This window comes from Drosophila takahashii, chromosome 2R (assembly GCF_030179915.1).
Source record: "Drosophila takahashii strain IR98-3 E-12201 chromosome 2R, DtakHiC1v2, whole genome shotgun sequence".
Taxonomy (NCBI): Eukaryota; Metazoa; Arthropoda; class Insecta; order Diptera; family Drosophilidae; genus Drosophila; species Drosophila takahashii.
The window spans coordinates 43,890,171-43,911,410 of record NC_091679.1 but is presented as its reverse complement, the minus strand read 5'-3'; the positions used below and the strand labels follow the sequence as shown (position 1 = coordinate 43,911,410).

Sequence of the window (21,240 nt, the reverse complement as noted above, 5' to 3'; positions counted from 1 at the left end):
TAATGAAATAGTTTATAACATTCCGCATTCTACGACCGAAGCCGATAAAAAGTCATATCATAGCACAAGTTTTGGTAATGACAAATTGCGATATTAAATTTAACGAGCCATATATACGCAGAGAATTGGAGAGAACCAAACAAAATTAAATACTGAACATTGAGCATTACTTTAGTTTAGATATAATTGTTAATATGTGCACACACGAGAGTTCCTCCAGCTGTGCAACGATTTCGCAACCGTAAGAGTTTTAACTTGACTTGACCATATATAAACTAATATGAAAATCATCATCGAGTACATATGATTATTGTATAAGTGATATTTAAGACAGTCCCTTAAGCGATATTTGTTCGGGTTTAATATTTAAAACCGAAATATTATTTAACTTACGTATTATTATGTGTAATTTTATTTTATATACCATAAATGTACGCTGAAAAAGAGAAACTGAACAAAACGAAAAGATAACAAATAAACAAGTGGAAATCCAGTAAAAAGTAAACTAAATTATTATTCTCAGGGTTCGCCTACGACGAGTAATTTGGTAGGCAACTTGGCATGACAACTTAGGGATCAGGATCGCACTCCAGTTGAGCGTAGAGCTGCTCGAGTCGGTCGTCCATGTCCGGCGAGGCCGTCAGGGCCTCGTACTTGTCAGCGGTCGTCTGCCTGGCACTCTTGCGTCGTCTGAAGGGACCTGAAAACAGCCGGCCAAAACAGGTTGCTGAGTAGGACACGCGAGAAGGAGGATGTTTGATGGGCAAATGAATAATATCGGGAATATCTATATACTTTTGGATTTCTTCCGGCTTTCTTCTGATGGTTGCGGGCTCGGCTGGCTGGCCGGTACGATGATGTCGGCGTGGCCATTGTCGGGTATTCCCAGGTAGGCACACTCCTGTTTGATGTCGCGTATTAGGTGGACCGTGTTGGATCCTAGTATGCAAGCTGATGGATTCACGCACGGCTCTATCTTAGGGGTTAGATCGGGTATAAACGAGTCTGTAAAGGAAGAATAGAGTTATTTATATAGATATAGTGTTATAGAAAAGATCTCTTACTTCCTAGGCAGCTCTGTCCCATCTGCAAGTTCTTTATGATGGCCCCGTACTCGGCCATCTGACGCTTGAGCTTCTGAATCTCCTTCTCCTGCTTGTTCGCCTTGGTCTTGCGCTTGCTACCGCTCCCGCTCTTGCCGTTGCCACTGGAGTCCGAGCCGTGGTCGCTGTCGCTGATCACGATCGACTCCACGGGCGGCGGAGAAATGAGCTTGCAGTCGGCGTTGTCGTCGTTTTCGTCGCCTCCACCGCCGCCGGCGCCACTTGGCGAGGGAATCGGCTGGAAGGAGCTGGTGCACTGCACCGTGGGCATGCCGGAGCGCTTCCTCAGGCGACGGTAGCGGACTGTGAGGGTGCGGCTGTTCAGCGGAGAGTCGACCAGCTCCTTGAAGGCCTCCATGGTCTGGTCAGGACTGGCGTAGCGCACGAAGGCGTAGCGAGCGCGCTTCTCGCGCTTCAGCACCCCGATGTCCACGCGCATGGCGTGGGCGAAGTAGGCCTTGATGGCCGAGGTGGTCATGTTGAAGGGTATGTTGCTCACGTACAGCGAGCAGGGGTCGATGAACTCGGCCTGCTCCTCGTCCGAGAAGGGCTTGACCTCCGCCTGCAGGAAGCCGGTGCCGAAGCGCACCTTGTTGATGTCGCGTATGGTGGCCTCCACATCGGCGCCGGACCTCAGGTGCACCAGGCAGAAGCGCGGCGCCACACTGGAGGGCAGGACCACGTCCCGGATCTCCTTGGACAGGCTTGCGAGCATGGGGGCAGTGATGTCGGGGTCGGGAAAGCGGATGAGCAGCACCACAGTGGCGGCCGACTGGCCCGGCTTGTTGGTCAGCTCGCGTTCCAGGGCGAGGGCTTTTAAAGTGTGCTCGCGGCGCAGCTTGGCCAGCTCCCGGCGCGACATCTTCGAGGTGTCAGCTGGGGGATAACATTGAGGATTAGTATCTAGCAACCTGACGCATGACAGCTTACGTTTCTTGTTCTCACTGGTGCTCTTCTCCAGCTCCGCATCGTTCTCGGAAGTCTGCCCATCCTGGCCAGCGTTCCACGGCATCTGTGCTGTGCTGTTGGCGGGCGTCGGGATCGTCGTCTCGAACAGGTAGGCCTCCAGCGAGGCACTGCATCCGTTGCCCGTGAAGGGCACGACCTCTAATCTCTTAGTGGCCAGGTTGACCTGGTTCCCGTCCCCGGGCGACGCTTCCCGGGATTCGTCCCGCTCCTCGGCGGAGTCCCCGATATCGAGGCGTTTCGGTTCCGGACCGTCGCCGGTTTCAAGGGCCGCGCGCTTCGAATCCATCTCGAGAGTTATCAAAAATATAAATAGTTCACCGGCCTACAGAACGTGTGTTCCTAGCTAAAATTGTGGAAAGACTTGGAAAACTGCTCTCTAGCTGTGTTGTTTACCTACTGACCGGGTGAGGGGGGAGTGGGGTGCAAAGTCAGCTGGAAAAGTGACGCTAAATTCGGAGCCAGCTAATTCGGGCGGTCCGGCAACTCCGGCGCACAGCTGACTTTGTTTTCGATAACAAAATAACAACATGTGTGCGACACTCTTACGAAATGTTAAATTACTTAATTTAAGGCCAATTGCGGCTTTGTCCAATTGCCAGGCACTGCAGTGAGTAATTATTAACTAAGGTTTATATGAATTTAACTAAAAACCCGATCTTCCATTCAGCACAAGTAGCTTGCTCTGCAAGTGGCGGAATGTGGCCTCCGGCGAGGTGGAAAGGAAGCTCCTGTCCGGCGACAGGCTTCCGGATAACTACAAGCTGATCTACCGCGCCCCCATCGAGAGCTACGTCACCTGGACCAAGAACATGTCCACTGCCACCACCTCCATTCTCGGTTTAGTGGCCGCCTATCACTGGGCGACGACCATGAATTACGTTAACATGGTCCAGAAAATGGACATAGCCATACTGGTGTCCCAGGAAACCGATCTGTACTACTTCCTCGCAGGATTTGTGCTCATTAATCTGGCCATTCGCACCTTTGTGGCGAAATATCCCCTGAGGATCTACAAGAGTTCCGAAAAGTGAGTTGTATATGTTCCTCTCTATTCCCATTACAATTACTCATTTATTTTAGATATGTGGCTGTCTATGGCTCCCAACTGCCGCTGGGAACCGTGAAACACTATTTCGAGAGGGGACAAATAGCCGAGTACAAAAACTTCTTAAATCCCTGGAGCCACATCATGTACAAACTGGGCAGCCGCTCCTCCATGCTGCTGGTGGACTACTTTAAAACGCCCTCGGAGTTCCACCAACTGTTTGACACCAAACAAGAAACTTAGATTTTATATTCATGTTGTAAATTGTTTTAAAAAAATATACAAGTTTTCCTTAAAACAAACATTTCTGTTATCGAAGTTATCGAAGTGCGCGCCTTAGAGATGGACGCGTGCACGTTTATCGGCACGCACACTGCAAAAAAAAATCGTGGATCGGCTAAAACGAATTACATTTTTTCATACATTCCCCGCATCTTGTTTATGACAAATTAAATACTTATACTTATTTACATAAAAATGCAAAATTTCTTAATTTTCTTTCGTTTCGTAATGCAAAATCTAAGAACGAGCACGCACGACCTCGTTGGTAAAACACGTCGTGCCCGTTCGTACCATGCCTAATTCAATTTCAAAACAAAGTCCCACGTGCGCGTGGCTAGCAATGGAATTAAAGAAAATGAAGCCTTTAAAGGATGAAGCGGCAGCCGAATCCCCGCCAGAAACCGTCGCCCGGAAGCGCCGCAACCCGTTCAACACGCAGCGGCTGAAGGAGGAAAAGGAGCGCCGCCAGAAGAAGCGGGCGCGGCTCATCGTGCGCAACATCAGCTACAAGTCGACGGAGGACTCGATGCGGGAGCACTTCGGGCAGTGGGGCACGCTGGAGGATGTGCACATCCTAAAGCGCGGCGACGGCAAGCTGGTGGGCTGCGCCTTCGTGCAGTACGAGACCATCAACCAGGCCACCAAGGCGATCCTGCACTCCAACGGCAAGGAGCTGCTCGGCAGGAAGGTGTTCGTGGACTGGGCTCTGGGCAAGGATGAGTACGCGTCCAAGAACCCCAAGGAGGAGCCGGATGAGAAGAAGCCAAAGGTGGAGGTGAAGGAGGAGGACGGGGAAGAGAAGGAGGTCAAGGAGGAAAGCGACGAGGAAGCTGGAGAGGATGAGAGCGATTCCGGGGAGGATTCTGAGGCGGAAGATGAGGATAACGATGGGGAATCTGAGTCTGAGGACGAGGAGGAGGAGGACGAAGACCAGAAGGAGGACAAAGACGAACTGAAATCCAAGTTAGATATCGAAAATGTCAAAAAGGAGAAGCAAATCTCCAACGACGTCCAGCAGGGCTGCACGGTCTTCATCAAGAACGTGCCCTTCGATGCCGAGGACGCGGATCTGCGCAAGGTGTGCCGCAAGTTTGGCCTGGTCAACTATGCCATCATCAATCGCCAGGCTGTCTCTGGCCACTCGAAGGGCACGGCATTTGTTAAATTCAAGGCCAAGGAGTCGGCGGATCTCTGCCTGCAAGCCGGCACGGAGTTCAAGCTGATGGACGAGGTCCTGGACCCCCATCCCGCCCTGAGTCGCGAGGAGATGAAGTCGAAGCAGACGCAGGACAACAAAAAAGACGATTCGAAGGATTCTCGAAATCTGTATTTGGCCAGGGAAGGTCTCATTATGTCCGGAGCGAAGGCGGCAGATGGGGTTTCCGCATCGGACATGGCCAAGCGCCACGAACTGGAGCAGGTGAAGACGCAGGTGCTCAAGAACTTGAACCGGTAAGATTGTAACTAAGTAATTCTACAAGGTTTATTTCTAACTGAACTACTTTGTTTCCTAGATTTGTTTCCCGCAATCGCCTGTCCATCCACAATCTTCCCCTGAACTATGACAACGAGAAGCTGAAGCAAATGGCCCAGACCTACACTGGCTTCCGGCCCCACGAATGCCGGGTGATGAGGGAGCACAAGGTGACCCCCGAGCATCCCGACGGCAAGTCCAAGGGCTTCGGCTTCCTCTCCTTCGACACGCATCAGAGGGCCCTGACTGCCCTGCGCAAGTTGAACAACAATCCCAGCATCTTTGGAGCTCAGAGTGTAGGGAGAATTTAAGCTAATATTTAATTTCATGTATTAATTCTCAATTGTCATATAGCGCCCCATTGTCGCCTTCAGTATAGAGGATCGGGCTGTGCACAAAATCAAGGAGAAGCGCACGGAGCGCTCCAAGCTAAACAATCCCACCTACAAGGACAAGCAGCAGCAGCGCAAGGAGCGACGGCAGCAGAAGCGCAGTGGCCAGAAGACCAAACCCACGCCGGGACCACAGACAGACAACAAGGCCAAGCTGCAGAAGCACATCCAGAAGCTGGAGGCATCGCGGGCAGCCAAGGCCGAGGGCAAGGCCGCGGAGAAGAAGCAACTCAGCGACGTGCAGGACGACTATGTGGGCACGGCAGCCAAGCCGGGCACCTCGCTGAAAATGCGCTCCAAGAAGAAGATCGTGGAGCAGGCCAAGGAGCACTTGAAGAAGGTGAAGACCGAGAAGCGCAAGCAGAAGAACAAGAAGATACGCGAATCGCATCTGGCAGAGCGCAAGGCCAACAATCGACCCAAGCAGGGACGCAAGAAGGAAAAGGACGACCTGCGACCCCTAATTAATAAGTACAAGAACATGATTAGCGGAAATCAAGGAGGCGGCGGTGTTGAGGGAGGTAAAATTAAGAAGCCCAAGCGCACCAAGTGGTACACGGAGTAGATGTCCCTTTGTATAGGTTAAGAAATCGGTCGTTTTAGCAATAAAACTGTAAATGAGAAAACCAATTCAGGTAACTTCAGCCTAAACCGGGACTTTTCTTGGGATTAGAGACGGAACATCTGCTCAAGCTGTGGTTCTACCTGCTTAATCAGTCGGTATATATAGTGGGCATCCTGGACGAAGCTCTTCAGTATTGCCTAGCAGTGCCTGTGAAGCGTTTCGTCCGCCCTAAAACGAATATATCTCCAAGATGGCTCCCCGAGAGAAAGTTGAGTTCGTGCTCGTTCGCCTGGCCTATGTGCCGTACATGTAAGTAATTAATACTTTAAACTATTCCAAAACTCATTCGATATCCCATTAATACAGCCATCCGCTGTACCCGCGCATCAGCTACCAGATCCGCAAGCATCCTCCCACCGGATCCATTATCCAGGTGCGCGATTGGTTCGAGCACGTGATGATGCGGGAGCGCTCCAAACTGCCCCCCGATGTGAACATTCGCTACGCCGAGTGGCGCATCATCACCGGCGACATCGAGCTGTTCAAGGTGCAGGGCTGCCGCTTCGACAAGATCATGCTGGTGCTGGGCGAGGAGAACATCTCGTGGGTGTTCTACCAGAACATGCCGCTGCACCGCCGCATCGAGGGCAGCGCCTGCTTCCCGGTGAGCTACTGCGGCTGCTGCCTGAACAACCAGTACCTGGACATCATGGAGAAGATCAAGCAAACGGTGTCGCGCAAGAAGATCCGATGAAATAAATACAGTCGAGTACTAATGGAAACAAGAGTTTATGTTAAGATGAACGCTTTCAAATTTCACTAGGCTGCAGGCTAGACAGCAGGTTGGTCTACTCCAGCCAGTGGAAGCGGGAGCCGTACTTGGCTGGCGGCTTGGGGTAGTCCTCGGGCAGACCGGGGGTGGCATCGGGATAGGAGATCTTCTCCTCCTTCTTGGGAGCCTCGCGGGCTGACTTGATCACCTTGGCCCGGGAGAAGTAGCCGTAGGAGGGACGATCCCAGTCGAAGTTATCCTTGATGCACTTGTCGAACACTCCCTGCGTCTTGCGGCATCTGTAAAAGATAAGTTTCTCTTCTTAAAATCATAGTAATCTTGGAGAGATTCTTCGTCTTACTGTGAGAAGGCCATGGTTCCGCTGCTCTTGTCCAGGCAGGTGGCGTACTGCATGAACTCCTCATGGCAGCTCTTCTTCACCTTGCGGAAGAAGTCGAGGGCGCAGTTGGTCACCGCCTTGCCCTCCGTCAGGCAGGCGCGTGGATCGTCCAGTTCCTGCCGGCAGAGCATAAACTCCTGCAAATACACGGAAAACGAAAACGTAAACAAACCGAGGAAGGTTCCTGTTTTGAGGTTAGGTTATATAACTAAAGCGGTTGGATTTCGGCGTCTCCATGGTTTCTGGTTCCTTTTGGAGCTGTTTTTCAGCTGGGTATTAGTATTAGGAATGCTTCCCCGCAGTCCCAGAGGTACTAACATTATTGGCCTGCTCGCATTGCTTGCCCAAATGGAAGGAACCCGCCCGCAGAGCCGCCGACGAAAGATTCAGCTCCTGGACGTCCAGCTCCGACTCCTCGGGCAGTGTTGTGCTGTTCGTGATGACCATTGTAGCCTTGCTGTCCCGTGTGATTAACTAAAGACCTGCAAGGCGTTTTGTAATTAAAGAAAAAGCCAATAATTTAAGTCGTTTGGAAGAATTTACGTTTGCTCACAACACAACAGCTGTTTTTGAACCAGGGCTGCTGCAACTAAGCGCCAAGGGGATGCCAACGTAGATCAATGTGGAACTGCCAACTCGATAGCTCAACCGTTTGACATAGTCATCGATAGCAGGCTCTCAATTTGAATTTCATAAAACCTGGCTTCGAAAATGATTTCTTTAATTGTATACAGCTTTCTATTTTTTACGGGCGCGGCGGAGAGTAATGTAAAAGTAATCAAGTACGGGAACTCGGTGGACACCATAGTAAAAGACCTCATCGACAACTGGCAGTCGCCACTGGTTTACCTGAAAAGTCGCGGCTACCTGCCAAAGGATCTGCAAATCGCACCCGAGCTGGATTTTCAGCAGATGCAGGGGAATTTATCCCCGGACTTGCCATTACTTAACAAGGATTCCAAAAGAGAGATAGAAGAGGAAAAGAGTGTAAAGGCCCGTTCCCTTCAGGATCCCAAGGATCTCGACTTGAAACGGATGTTCCAAACGCTCTTCTCCTCCAACGACAAGGGCGCCTCCGAGGAGATTCAATCCAAGCTGGGCGTTTCCTGGGACATGAATGCCCTGAAATCCTCTGCCCGCTTGGGGGCCAAGAAATATCTCGAGAAGTTCAACAGCAAGCGGAATCAGGGCATTTCCGTGTCCCTTTGGCCAAATGAAGCTCCAGATGCCCCGCCTTCCAGTTTCTCCGCCCAAATAATACCCCAAATCTCGGAGAAAAGCAACGAACCCGGCGGCTACAGTAAACCAAACTTCCTCAATGGAGTGGCCAAGATTCTGGGAAATCCAGAGATCAGGTACAAGGACTGGGACTCTAAGCCTGCTTCCCAGGAAGTGCTACCAAAAGCCACGGGCAAGGAGAATTGAAATGTTGATTAAACGTTCTTGTAGTTCCGAAATGGGTTAACCAAAGCACCATTAATTAGTTGGGGGCGTCGGCTGGCCTGCTAATGCCAGAAGCAGACGCGATTGAGCCGCCGCAAATTTGATATTCATGGCTGTCTGGTTAATCTCAGTCATTAGCAGGTGCGATTGAAACCCGTTTAGTGGGTTAGAGGTGGTATAAAAGGCGGCTGGTCATTGTTTTCAGTTTAAGTAGCTGCTCTAAAATGCTGAAATACGTGAGTTCTCCGTCGGAATGAAATTGTTGGATATATTAGTTGACCTATCCTTATCTTTAGACGCTTATCGTTGCCCTGTTGGTGGTTCTGGCCAGCTGCAGTGAGGAGGACGTCCAGGCGCAGCTTGTGAAGGCAGAGAACCTGCAGAACCTGGATGGAGCTGGACAGTTTAAGCACGAGACCACCGTCACCAATGGCATAAAAATCAAGGCCCAAGGAAATGTGAACGGCATACAGGGCGAATACTTTCTGCCCGGCGAAGATGGCAAGCAGATCCGGGTGACATACATCGCGGATGCAACCGGCTTTCATCCGAAGGTCGAAGAGTGATTTTTTAAATACATTATATATTAACAAAAGAGAAGATCGGAGTACACTTAGTCAGCTGGCATCCACAACAGGTTGTATGGAGTACTCTGCTTATACCATTGCATCCTCACCCAACTCAGTGTCGTCTTCACTGAGCCCTTGGCTGGGTCATATTCCTCCTGCTCTCAACTCACTGTACAAATAAAAGGTTACGACGCAACACTCAGCTTTATAATCAATGGAGGGTGGCGGCTGTACATAAAATACGCATTGTCATCCGCATAATAAGGACCCCGGCGGAAATGGGCCACTGGGCAGGGCAGAGCAGGGGAGTCGCCGGATGGAAGCCCATTCGAGGCTATTGTTAAATGGCAAATTCAAATATGGACTCGCCCATTGTGCGGGGCCATTGGAATATGTTACGGAAATGACAACTTAAATGGGTGCTGCTCCCATTTGGCCCATTTCCCGCTATCCCTCGTTCCCGCTCATCCTTGAAAAACACTTTTCTGCATGATGGTTATATAAATGCAATTGGCATCATCACAAACAGACAAATAGACAAGGGGGGACTCGATTCCCTTTCCCTTCACAGCTTGGCACTGCCCACTGGCAATCCGTTCCCGTTGCGCGTGAGTTCCATGTCCACCGAGGGCTGGTTCACCAGTTTGCGCACCACGTCGAACTTCGGGTTGTTCTTGTCCCGCACCAAGTCGAAGATCACGCTCTCGCTGGTGGTGATCACACAGCCTGCTTGGCGCAGGCGGTCCAGGGCCAAGTCCCGATCCTGGTTCAGCCTGGAGGAGCAGCAGTCCGCCACTATGTACACGTTGATGTTTTGTTCCAGCAGATCGATGGCGGTTTGCTCCACGCAAATGTGGGACTGAGGAGGAGGAGAGATTTAAAAGGGTTAGAAAAACTTATTTCTAAGATTTATATTTTCAAAATGTTCTAATATTTTAAGGAATATAAAAAACAGTTACAGAAATTCGAAAAAGGGTTTTTGAAAATATAAATACGAATACTAGATTTGTTACCCACCTCCAGGCCATACAACACCACATCCTCGGGCTTGTCACTGAAAATATCCTTGATCACAGCTTTAACCTCCGGGGTCACCATGCTGAAAAGGGTTTTTCCGGAGACGAGCTTCGCATGACTGACATCCAGTTGGGCCACAGTTTTCCCCAGTTTCTCCGGATAGTGCTCAGTGACAATTAGTGGAACGTCGAGAGCTTTGCCCGCCTTGGTCTGAAATCGAATTAGTGTTAGTCTCAGCGGCTATAGAAAAGAGATCAATATGACAATCAAAGTTCAAACCTACAAGTTTATCAACGTTTTTGACCATGTTGTCGAAAAGCGGCATTGCAGGCCGGAACTTTTCCTGAATATCGCACAACAGGAAGAGTGTTTTCTTGGGGTTCAAGTGACAGCGTCGCAGGGCCATTTTGTTGCTTAATATTTAAATAATTCGATATTTAAAAGACGCAATTTGCACCTGAAAATTAGCTAATTAGACTGATTGTAACAGCTGTTCGCTACCAGGGCTACCGTAGAAGCGAAACGGTTATTCGATCGATAACGGGCTATCGGCGGAAGTTCTATCGATTATTCTATAACCGGTTCACTTCCGGCTTGTAATCGTTATTTAAAATGATTTTTAAGATCGTTTTATAAATAGTCATGGGAAAAGTAAAGTAAATTCAGCTCATAATTTTCACTTTTCTTGGTCAATGTGATTCCATTGAAAGACATGATTTTAAGCCCAACTGCGGTTAGAGCACCTTGGGAAAACTAAGATCACATAACCGCCCGAGTTAATTAAAAAGCTCACATAATCTTCATTTAATTTAACTTTGCCCGAGGCGACATCATCAAGTAAATAATTACTGAAACGCCTCGTCTGCAGCCTCCACCTGCCTAGGCCAACGGCAATTAAGTCGAAGCTGCCGCACAGCCAACAGATTTATATTCATAAGCCCAGGCAACCTGGAATCTGCAGGTATTTATAATTGAATTCCTCGCCAACGCCCCGACATTGCTATATAGTAATGAAGCCACCGGTCCAGTCAATTTCAATAACGCAATCAAATGCGTGCAGTTTCAAAAACCGCAAATGTGAAGCGATTCGAGGGGTGAGGATGAAGCGAAGGTGGGTCCAATTTCAATGCCATTGACATGCCCGGAATGAGTGTCCGGCGGGCAATCTCTTGGACATTCCCGGCACGTAGCCTCGATGGACCCCCGATACTTTTCCGGGAAGCAGAAAAAGGAAGCCCACGATAATGGCCATGGCGAGTCGAGTCGCATGCATATTTCAGTAATTTGCGCCGCCTTTTGTGTGCCACGCCCCCTGCTCCTCCCGCCCCCCGATATTACTGGTCTACATATTTCATGAGACCCCAAAGTTTGCGGATGCAGCAATTTGGGGGCTAAAGAAGAGAAACCTTAGTGGAACCACTCAAAAAGTAATCGAAATGTCTGAGACAAACACATGCGTACCTGAATGCCACCTGTATATATACATTTCTGCTATTTGCGTGGGTTTTCAGTATTCATGACGCTCCTCAAACCTATTCTCCTAAAAGTCCTCCTCGAAGTCTCCTAGAAGAAGTCATCTTGATTTTCAATTTCGACGCCATTTGCGCTTCGAGAGTCATTTGCATTTTTCCTCGGCTACACTTTCACTTGGAAAGTACGCACACTTGTTGGGGAAAAGGTAAAGTAACTGAAAGCCATTTTCAATACGATCTATAAAATAAAGTATGATATTTGTGACCCCATTGACTCCATTTCGTATTTTAATGATCTTTGGCATATGTATTCTGTAATAATAATAATGATCCAATTCATTCACAATTCCTTCCCAATCTAAAATCCCATCTTACCTCCTCGATAAGTGTATTGGATGCCTAGTCAAAAAGTGCTAATGCTAATAATAAGTCGACACAATTGACAAAAACTTTTTTCATTTGCAGGGGAAAAGTAACAAACATCCCCAAAACCCCTCAGCAATTTGTTGGCATCATCCCAGCGGCAATTTATTGAATGTGAAAATTTAAAATTGTTCATTTGAGAAACAATTTGTGAGCATAAAGTAAAAGTGAATTCGAAATGTTTTCGTTTTGTTATTCCAACTGAATATATGGCAATAAAAATCCAAGATGTTCGGGGAGCGACAACGAAGACAACAACAACAAGTGCCCAGAGAGCTTGTGCGTCTGTCTGACTGTATTTTTATGTGATTTCTGAGGCCAGCTTCATCTTCCATTTTCCACTTTCCATCTTCCATCTGGGGAGTCCTGGGCAAAAGTGCTCTCATGCGAGATCGAATGGGGAAATGGGGAAAATGTTATGCCATTTATTTAGAGTATTCAAGTCTTTTGGGTTCCCCTCTCCCCCTTTCCCCCTTTCCCCCTCTGCCATCTGCAGTGCCATTTGCAATTGTGCAATTTACCCAATGAAATGTAAATGCGAATCAATTGTAGTTTTATTTGCAGTAATTACTGATTCGACAAACTCGACTTTGTGTAAACGCATTTAATTTCGAATATTCAATTTCGATTTCCATTTGCATATTGCTGTCTGGTTTGGTTTGGCTTGGTTCAAATATTGGAGTTCGAGGCTCTTAGTTAGTCAGTTAGGAGGACCAACTAAAAAAGAGTTGAGGTCCCGTGGCTGCGGAAAAACATCGGAAAGCACTTTACGTGGCGGGGGAAACTTTCGTTGGCCCCCCGAAAAAAACATATGTACATATGGTATAGCAGGTACGTGAGGATGGGATAAGGTGTTCCCCAATCCAATTTGATTTCGCCACCCACCCACACGTGTGCCCTCTGTTTACACCTCTTGAGGTCGCCTGCCTCGCATGCATATCAACGATTTTCAAATTGGCGACGAAATGATATGCCAAACTACACACGGCGCAGGAGGAAAGTATATTTTCCTCCCCGGGAAAAATCTCCCACATGCAGCGACAGCGACATCGACATTATCGGGGGCACAGGTTACAGGAGGCTCCTCCAGGTTCCGTGTCCTGTAGGTTGTAGCTGTAGCTGTAGCTAATGCTTGTCACGTCGCCTTCAACATTTGACAAGGCAAATTCGCCGAAAATTCCGCCCCTGACTTCGGGACGACTCTTTGTTTTTTTCCTTGCGACGAAACGGAGAAAATGATTTTCACAGGTGAATTGGAAAGCGCGTAATGTCGTAATGTTTGACTTGCCGGCAGGCACGTTGCCAACACATGTCCTCCAGCCCCTAACGAAATCTGCACTGAGGGAAAGCGGTCTTGGGTTATAGGTGGTCCAGATGCTTAACAAACAAAAGTACGATTTCTATTTAGAATTAAATTAAAATAATTTTTTTTTTCAACGCAAATATTCGAATTAAATTAGTATGGATAAAATACTTGCTTATGTGGAAAATAAGCCTTGCGAATATCCATCAAAAATACGTTATTTCGTGTTGTTTCTTTGTCGTAATTTGGCTGAAATCAAAAGTACCGACTGGTTTGAGCAGCTGAAAACATGAATTATAAGGAAAATGAGGACTTTTGATAAAGCAACAATTTTTCTAAGTGCTTTCGCCATAGTTGAAACCAACAAATAATAAATACAAATTTCATGGTTTAGCGCCACAATTGTTTCTATTGAAAGCTATTGAAGTCTATTTTTTAGCAAATGGCTAAATTATATATTCAGGACAACGGTTTTGAGTGTACGCTCACGTGTCGCATCGAACTCGGCGGACCACGGGGCGTATGCGTATTCCACTTTTGCAAATTGGATGAAAATCTTTGGCTTTTCAGCAACGCAATTCTTTTCGCCACACTCCGTGGGCCGTGTGCGATGCATCAGGCTGGAAATTGACATGTCTAACAGAGGGTTGCATTTCTCAAAAGGGCCAAAGCGGAAGGATGGGGCTGGGGGCAGGATTCCAAAGGCGAAGGCGACTCCGCCCCTCTCATTCATCATGGCACGCCTGGCCATGCCATGTCACACATGTATATGTTGTATATTCGGGCCCAGCAAACACAGCAGCAACAATTTCCAAGAAAAGGATTTTCAACATAGATCCAAACACCTACACACACAGCGGACACACAAGACACAGGACAAGTTCTTGGCAGCTTACTCCGTGTTTTTTATTTTGCCGGGATTATTTCTGTAAACTTTCTGGGGGGAGGGCAACCTACACCTGCACACCGCATAGGAAAACAAATTCAAACAAATTGAAGAGCTCGGCTCACCTTGGTGCCCATTAAACGAGCTGAGCTGAGTTGAACATGTGTTACTAGTGCGAAATGTGCTCCACGTAGCCCGAAAAGCCGTAACTCTTTGCTCCACGTTTTTATTGCCCCCAGAACTTAAAGTTTAAGGAGATTGCCGAGGAATTTCTGTTCGCATTTGCAGCTAGTGGGGATGGAAGTACTTCCACTTCTTCTGCTGTCATTGGGGTTCATTGAACCAAACGTCAAGCGGGTCGCATTTCCGGATTCCCAGTCTCAGTCTGCGTCTGAGTCTGCAAATAAACCCGGCTGAGTGGCCTGCCTAGAGACTTCAAGCGGAGTCCACCTGGCTTTGATAAATGTGCACATAATTATATGGCTGCCGCTCTGAATGGGTTGCTTTCTTTCTGCGCCCCTTTAAAGACCATACTCACATCGGGTCCTAATTAATGTTGCATAATTAACAGTGGCAGTCGAGGAAAGGTGGCCAAACAAAGTTAAAGCTCGGCAAAGAAAAACAAAACCGAAAAACAAAAACTTTTCTAAGCATCTGCAAAACATAAAGCATACAAATTCTCACATCCTTGCCGAAGAACACGAAAAAATTGCGGCCTGGTCTCAAAGGAAAGGAAAGGCAAAGGAAAGGAAAGTAAAGTCCCAAAGGGCAAGCGGTGCCAAAGGCAACAACAATGCCCAAAAGGGGCGTGGCTTCCTCTTTGCCGCTGACAGCCTTTTTGGCCACCTTCGACTTGGGGTAGCGCCTTCAAATTGGCGCCAAGTTTTAATTATTCCATCATATTTATAAACTTTTGTACTTGCCACGCAGACTCATTATGTGCGTCATCCACCCACACTCACACCCGCGATCCCACTAGCACTCACACAACAACATGGCACCCACACACACACTCACACTTCAATGACAGCTTTAAGTGCACTGAAAATAGAAATGCATAACTTAATTACTATTTAACTCATATAAAGTGTTTACATTATTCTAAGTTGAAAGGATTTGTATTAATTTTTAAATAAATAAAAAATCGTATAAAAATAAATACGAGCTTTTGGGGTCGAATTATAACTATACAAATTATTAAGTTTATAAAAACCCACAAGTACCAGACAAATTGGTTGTAATCTTTAAGAGCTGAACTTTTTTACTTTATAAATACGTCGATTTCGGCTTTACGTATCTTCATTTTTTCCAGTGCCCTCGGAAAGTGCCTTGTCGTTGCCGCTGTTTCCCTCTTGTTTTTGTGTCGTATCACAATAATGGCAAGGCGACAACGGCAGGACAATGACGACGTCTGCTCCATCCTTGGCTCCATCCTGGCATCCCCTTGAAGTAGAAAGCAGAAAGGAGTAGGGATCAGGGGCAGGGGCGGGGATAAGGCGGCACAAGGCGTTACTCCATAAAAATGAACAACAGCTTTTTATTGCCGAACAATGAAGGCGAAAGCAGCTCTAAACAACCAAAGCGGAGCAAAGTTCGGATGACGATGGCGATGGCGATCCTGTTTGCCCGAGTCCTGAGTCCTCAGTCCTTGTCTTTGTTTGCCGTGGATGCCATTGGTAAGAGCATTTAATGAGGCTGTCGCATTATTGTTCAATTGTGCTTGGTATTTGGAACCTGGAGCCAAGAGCAGGCTGAGCCTGGCCAACGGAATCTCCAATAAATACGGCAGTAGAATTGAGAGAGTTGCTCTATAAAATGTTAATGGATAAATCGAAGAAGCGAATTAAATCAAGCATTTGTTCGACTAAAGTGAACCAAAGAGTTTATAGACCTCTTTATTGATAGTTAAATATATAGAAGCCACTTGAAGAATGAGTTCGCCTTGGCAATAAATTGTAGAATGATATGGAACTTAAAAACTATTTTAAAAGAAATTTTCAATTTAGCTGAGTAATTTATGGGTAATAAATTCTTGACTTTTTGTCATAATATAAGTTAAATAATTGCGCCAAAAAATATTTCATTAGTTAAGATATAATAAATATTTCAAAGAAATACCTACATTAAATTAAATTTATTCTTAAATGATCTGCCAAATAAAAAACATAAATCAAGCGGAATTCATTATTTCGAATATTTCCCCAGTCAGCAACAAAAATGGACTCGCAAACAATCCGATAAATAAATCAGGGGCTCAAGGCGGAAAAAGACTAGATTAGACCACCGAAATGTAGGACCTCCGGTGACGCAACTGCCGCAGGACTCAATTAATGGAATGGAAACGAGAAACAACTTTCGCCCATTCTCCTTTCTCGGCGACTCTTTCGCTGATGAAACTAATAACATGTCATCCGAGCTACGCACCAGGGCACTCAGAGGCACTACCTCATCCCAGGACCTGCCAGGACCTCCCAGGACATCCCACCGCCCCCTGCCGCAGCACTCAAAGGCTAAACGAGGCTCAGCGCTGACACTCAAAGCCGACAAGTTAAGCCTGTCGCACATGGCGATTAAGCGGCGAAGAAGCAGCCTCCTGGTGCTCCTCCTCCTGCGGATGCCCCCTCCCCTCATCTAGATTAGCACTTTGTTGCAGTTGGAAAGGCTGGAAGTCCGGACCCCACCCGAAAAACGCGCTCCCCCCTTTTTCAAGGGCTTCGTTAGCCCGCCGGCAATCTCTGTGCCCTCCAGTCGGCAGCCGGCATCCACTGCGTATGAGCAATATTGAATCGCAATGCAGCTGCAGTGATGAGGATGAGGAACCAGAGGAGGGGGGTCTGCAGAGAGGATCCACTGAATGTGCATAGTTAGAGTGATAAACTGCTTTGGCACGGAAATGGCCCTGGAAATGGAAATGATGTCGAGTGTGCCTGTGTGCATAAAAAGGCCAATTAGAGGACGACCGAGTTGCACGTTTTCCGCCTCGCACTGAGCAAATTTCCACCTTTAAAATTGGAGAAGATATTTTGTATCCCTTTCTAAATCAATAAATTATACATTTTTATGTAATTAGAAAATAATATACATTTTCGTTTGTTTAGTGAAACTAATTTAAGTATCGTATAAGGAACTTCTCCCCTCATTTCTCCCAGTGCCTTTGTAGGCGGCACAGCCTACACTTGGCGACTGACAAATGCTAGATTTACGACCGCATCTAACTTTTTCCCGGGCAACATACACTCGCACCGACTCGCCTGTTTATATTTTAGGTTTCGGCCTAGGAATTTATGGTTGCAACAAAACTTTAAATGAACTTTTCGGAGCGACGGGGGAGGTGGGGAGGAAATTAAATAAGTTACATGCTCCAGCATACCGCTCCTTTCGGCATAATCAAAAGTTTTAAATGCATCATAAAAAAGGAACTTTTTTGCGTTTGGTCAATTTGAAAACTTGCCGGTGACGTATGTGGGGATTTATGTGTTTTACTTACTTACTGTATTTTTTATTTTTTTGGCAGGGACAGCGGGGCTTCTGTTTATGACAAATCTAAAAGGCGACAGGTGGAGGAGATCTGTCGAATGCAGTAAAAGTGCCGCTGCGAACATAAAAATATTTATTACGGCGGAATCTCCGGAATGCGGAGTTTCAATATCAGCAGGAGCGAAGCAACAAAGGCAATAAGCCAAGTGCTGCATAAATTTACCTGGCCATATCGAGGCGTGTCCTTGGCTCTTGAACCTGATGTGTGATATGTAGGATACCTGAATACATGCCTACTATATATCTTAAGTGGCTGCCGCCTAGCTGCCTTGTGCATTAAACATTACTTGGGGAGACAAGTGAAATCTGTGCTACATAAATTATCAGCAAAATGCTCTTAGTCCCGACTTGATGTCACTTTTATTGACAGTTTTTGGCGCTGTATTTCGGCCCAGCTCATGTGTTCTCGGTCTTCGACTGACTGGCTGGCATGACAAAGCAAAAGAGCCCCGAATGCCGGGGCCATAAAATTTCAATTATCGAAAATTGCCCTGGGATACCGACGACCCACTCATAATATAATTAAGGCCGGAGTGCACTGGATGTTGACGGTTCAATTAAATTACAAAAATCATTTCGTACAAGAGCCGCGCTTAATATTCATTTTGCCATCGAATATGGCGCTAAAGTGTTGCCTACTTCCAGGGGCCACACATATACAGTGTGTGTAGGTGTCTGCGATCCGAAGGAAGTGGGTGTGTGTGTGAGTGGCTGTCAAGTGTGCTTTGGCGCTGTCAATTACACACATCCTTTGGCTTATGAGTGTGTGTGTGCGTGGGTTCGAAGGAGGGGAGAAGTCTCCTAGGACACCTGGAAAATCTGGGAAACCCTGATTGCCGGCTTACCCGACTGCATCTTTTGTTATCTCGAGGACTTCAGACTTTGAGCTCGTAATTAAATTAGACTGCACTTATTGCCAGCTGCCAGATTTTCCCCCTCCTGCAATCCTCTTAAAATATGCTCCATCACGGGCAGACTTCAGTGGCAGCGCCACCGGCAATTGACCCAGTTAACTAGCCCGGTGTCAGTTGCAATTGTCTCGGCTCTCGGCTCTCAGATCTCGGAACTCGCAACTGGGATCTCGGTGCCCCGGTCGCCCACTTTCACTTCATCTAATTAAGCGACCTCTCAATGCGTGACACAATCACAATCCCCGTGGCCCATAAATGAAAAATTAATTTATTTGCCCCGACTGCAGCAGTTTTGTCGTCTGGCATTCATTTCGCGTCCTTCTTGGCAAACAAAGAAATTCAAGAGGCAAGAGGGCAAACTGCAGAGGATACACAGAAAGTAAAAGATTCCATTAATAATTATGAATGTTAAATGCACTACAGGCAAAGAAAGAAAGTATAAGATAAATTTGATATATTTAAATTTAATATAAAAGCTAAGAATATATTTATTAAAAATATGTGTTGAATGTATTAAACTGAAAATTACATTTTTTGTCTCTTTTCGAAAATATTCAAAAATCTTAAGCATCGGATAATTCAAGAGATAAAAGCTGGCAGGTAATTAAGAGCGCATGCCAAAAGTTAATCTGTATTTAAATAATTAAAGCTTAAACACCCTTTTGGGAGTGTACCAAGAAGAGGAGCCAAGGAGTCACTTTAGCCAGCTGACAGTAATTTAATTTGCCTGAGCAGGACAATAAGTGGAATCTCTTGCCGAGCAACTCTTTCCGCCGGCTGATTAATACCGAGGACTTGGCGCTCTGAAACTTAAGTTTACGATCCAATCAAGGGCAGGACATAAAAATAAATGCTGGCCAAGCGAAAGATGAAGAACTAGCCAGGACTTCGATATATACTCGCACGATATACGATATATATATAATGTAGTATATTGGAGACGCTGACCGTAAAAAGCTAAGCAATAAAATTTGAAAGAAACAAGCCGGAGGACGACGACTGTCACGGTCTGCCGTTTTCCTCTGGCTAATGGCTTATGTAAGAGCCAGGACCTCGAAGGACCTCGAAAGGGTGTGAAAGCCTCCCCGGAGCAAGTGCAAATACAAATACAAACACAAGTACAAGCCCCAGCCTCAGCCCAAACCCAAGTCCCAAATAGCAACAGACGTAAGCGTCTTATTAGATTTTCGTGTGTACTTTGCGAAAGGACTCGAGTGCAGGGAAACCACGGCGACGCAGGAATTGGCAGGACAGCACTCGCATTAACAACTTCATTAGGGCCCAAACACACACAGACACACACACACACAGAGGGAGAGAGACTGACTGACTCCGGCCAACACACACGCTCATGGCCAAATGACACTGGCTTAAATTGGAAACAATTGGGTATTTTTAAAAGAGATGATGGTGACCTTGGGAAAAAACCTTTTAAAGCTGTAGAATTTATTTTGTATATTATTATTATTAAAATACAGATTTCCAAAAATCCAATCTAGTAATATGAACAAGTGTCATATGGCTACATGCTAAAAAATAAACGTTTTAAAGATCCACTTTTTTAAGAAAATACAATAAGTTGGTTAAAATAAAAGACAGTGTCATAAGGACATAAAATAAAGATTTTTTTGAATTTATGTAGAGATATTCTCCAGGTGGTAATAATACAGATATTCTAAATGTTGCCTTGACTTTTTTAAATGAATCCAGTTAGTTTAAGTAGCCTAAAAAGCCAGTGTCATATGGCCATAGCAAACACACAGCTGCTAAACTCAACAGTGAAGTACATTAATTTTGTGGGCTTTTGGCAACTGGCAATAAATCTTCGGCTTTCCTTTCGCAACTAAGCGGGTATCTATATCAGTGGGGGGCCAATATGGACGCACATTGACAGCTGGATTGAATTGGGAAATGGAAATGCAGCCTCAGCTGACATTTATGGCCCGGCAACAAAGCCGAGAACAATGCAGCCAAGTATCTAACTACGTATCTCCCAGGGCATCTCGGCTCTTTTGTTTTGCGAGTCAAAATTAATTAGTGCAGGCCAGAGTATCCAGTTTGCAGTGCCCGACGAGAAACAATGTAGCCGCAGCAGCAATCGGCCAAAACAAATCAAATTACAGAGGAGCAGCAGGAGGACTCCCTTTTCCTGCTCCGCAAGGACCAACAGACCAACAAACCAACACTTTCGGAATGGAAAGTCCAGCCATGTTGGCACTGGAGCAACAAATGTTGCAGCTAGCAAATTGCCTTTTCCATGGAGCCTGCAATAAAAATGTTGAGAGGCTAGAAGCGCTTTGGCAAGGATAAGGATACCAGGAGGATGCAGGCACCGCAAGCCAAAGGATAACAAATGGAGAATAATTATTCAAAACATTCCTTCCTGCGGGAATCTTCAATTTTGGCCCATCTTCAAAGTATCTCATTAGTTAATACCTAATAATATTAAGTAGAAAATCACCAAATCACATTTTCATCTTTTCCATACTAAGAGAAACTTCCACAGGCAGCACATCTTTACCAAATTAACATTAAAATCACCTCCCCAGCCAGCGCTTAAATTATGTTACGGATTATTGGGCTTGTACATTTTAGCATTACATCCATTCTTCATCTATTATTACGACTGGCTTCCTCGAACATTGCCTCCCTTTCCCCGGACTCCCCAGCGTATACT

The 21,240-nt window shown here is 46.4% G+C and overlaps 8 protein-coding genes across 9 annotated transcripts; 5 read left to right on the top strand and 3 right to left on the bottom strand.

The window, feature by feature from the left end:
* Window positions 1-489: 489 nt before the first annotated feature.
* Window positions 490-2,486, bottom strand: Pof (Painting of fourth). Of its 2 annotated transcripts, none has more exons than XM_070213492.1 (4): window positions 2,034-2,486; window positions 1,065-1,979; window positions 796-1,005; window positions 490-700 (listed from the first exon to the last, which is right to left on the bottom strand). In XM_070213492.1, exons 1-4 carry the CDS (start codon window positions 2,356-2,358, stop codon window positions 570-572), a joined length of 1,581 nt encoding a protein of 526 aa, XP_070069593.1. In that variant the 5' UTR covers window positions 2,359-2,486; the 3' UTR covers window positions 490-569. The 2 variants fall into 2 exon arrangements, with proteins under 2 accessions (XP_070069593.1, XP_017010400.2); XM_017154911.3 differs by having other exon boundaries at window positions 490-727; window positions 2,034-2,485.
* A 37-nt stretch (window positions 2,487-2,523) lies between these two features.
* LOC108066439 (uncharacterized) lies at window positions 2,524-3,419 on the top strand. The gene is made up of 3 exons (XM_017154965.3): window positions 2,524-2,679; window positions 2,740-3,099; window positions 3,153-3,419. Exons 1-3 carry the CDS (start codon window positions 2,600-2,602, stop codon window positions 3,358-3,360), a joined length of 648 nt encoding a protein of 215 aa, XP_017010454.2. The 5' UTR covers window positions 2,524-2,599; the 3' UTR covers window positions 3,361-3,419.
* Window positions 3,420-3,541: 122 nt separating this feature from the next.
* On the top strand, window positions 3,542-5,908 carry LOC108066438 (RNA-binding protein 28). Its single transcript, XM_017154964.3, has 3 exons — window positions 3,542-4,851; window positions 4,914-5,169; window positions 5,228-5,908. The coding sequence occupies exons 1-3, from the start codon at window positions 3,692-3,694 to the stop codon at window positions 5,828-5,830; spliced, it is 2,019 nt and encodes a 672-aa protein (XP_017010453.3). The 5' UTR covers window positions 3,542-3,691; the 3' UTR covers window positions 5,831-5,908.
* Window positions 5,909-6,006: 98 nt separating this feature from the next.
* LOC108066440 (uncharacterized) lies at window positions 6,007-6,609 on the top strand. The gene is made up of 2 exons (XM_017154966.3): window positions 6,007-6,139; window positions 6,197-6,609. Exons 1-2 carry the CDS (start codon window positions 6,081-6,083, stop codon window positions 6,582-6,584), a joined length of 447 nt encoding a protein of 148 aa, XP_017010455.1. The 5' UTR covers window positions 6,007-6,080; the 3' UTR covers window positions 6,585-6,609.
* On the bottom strand, window positions 6,604-7,657 carry ND-19 (NADH dehydrogenase [ubiquinone] 1 alpha subcomplex subunit 8). The gene is made up of 4 exons (XM_017154967.3): window positions 7,546-7,657; window positions 7,321-7,484; window positions 6,964-7,139; window positions 6,604-6,901 (listed from the first exon to the last, which is right to left on the bottom strand). The coding sequence occupies exons 2-4, from the start codon at window positions 7,447-7,449 to the stop codon at window positions 6,679-6,681; spliced, it is 528 nt and encodes a 175-aa protein (XP_017010456.2). The 5' UTR covers window positions 7,450-7,484; window positions 7,546-7,657; the 3' UTR covers window positions 6,604-6,678.
* Window positions 7,658-7,664: 7 nt separating this feature from the next.
* LOC108066375 (uncharacterized) lies at window positions 7,665-8,436 on the top strand. The gene has a single exon (XM_017154868.3). It carries the CDS (start codon window positions 7,714-7,716, stop codon window positions 8,425-8,427), a length of 714 nt encoding a protein of 237 aa, XP_017010357.2. The 5' UTR covers window positions 7,665-7,713; the 3' UTR covers window positions 8,428-8,436.
* Window positions 8,437-8,546: 110 nt separating this feature from the next.
* Window positions 8,547-9,210, top strand: Cpr60D (Cuticular protein 60D). Its single transcript, XM_017154869.3, has 2 exons — window positions 8,547-8,681; window positions 8,742-9,210. The coding sequence occupies exons 1-2, from the start codon at window positions 8,670-8,672 to the stop codon at window positions 9,009-9,011; spliced, it is 282 nt and encodes a 93-aa protein (XP_017010358.2). The 5' UTR covers window positions 8,547-8,669; the 3' UTR covers window positions 9,012-9,210.
* A 294-nt stretch (window positions 9,211-9,504) lies between these two features.
* Window positions 9,505-10,522, bottom strand: LOC108066372 (isochorismatase domain-containing protein 1). Its single transcript, XM_017154865.3, has 3 exons — window positions 10,315-10,522; window positions 10,032-10,241; window positions 9,505-9,873 (listed from the first exon to the last, which is right to left on the bottom strand). Exons 1-3 carry the CDS (start codon window positions 10,435-10,437, stop codon window positions 9,580-9,582), a joined length of 627 nt encoding a protein of 208 aa, XP_017010354.2. The 5' UTR covers window positions 10,438-10,522; the 3' UTR covers window positions 9,505-9,579.
* Window positions 10,523-21,240: the final 10,718 nt, after the last annotated feature.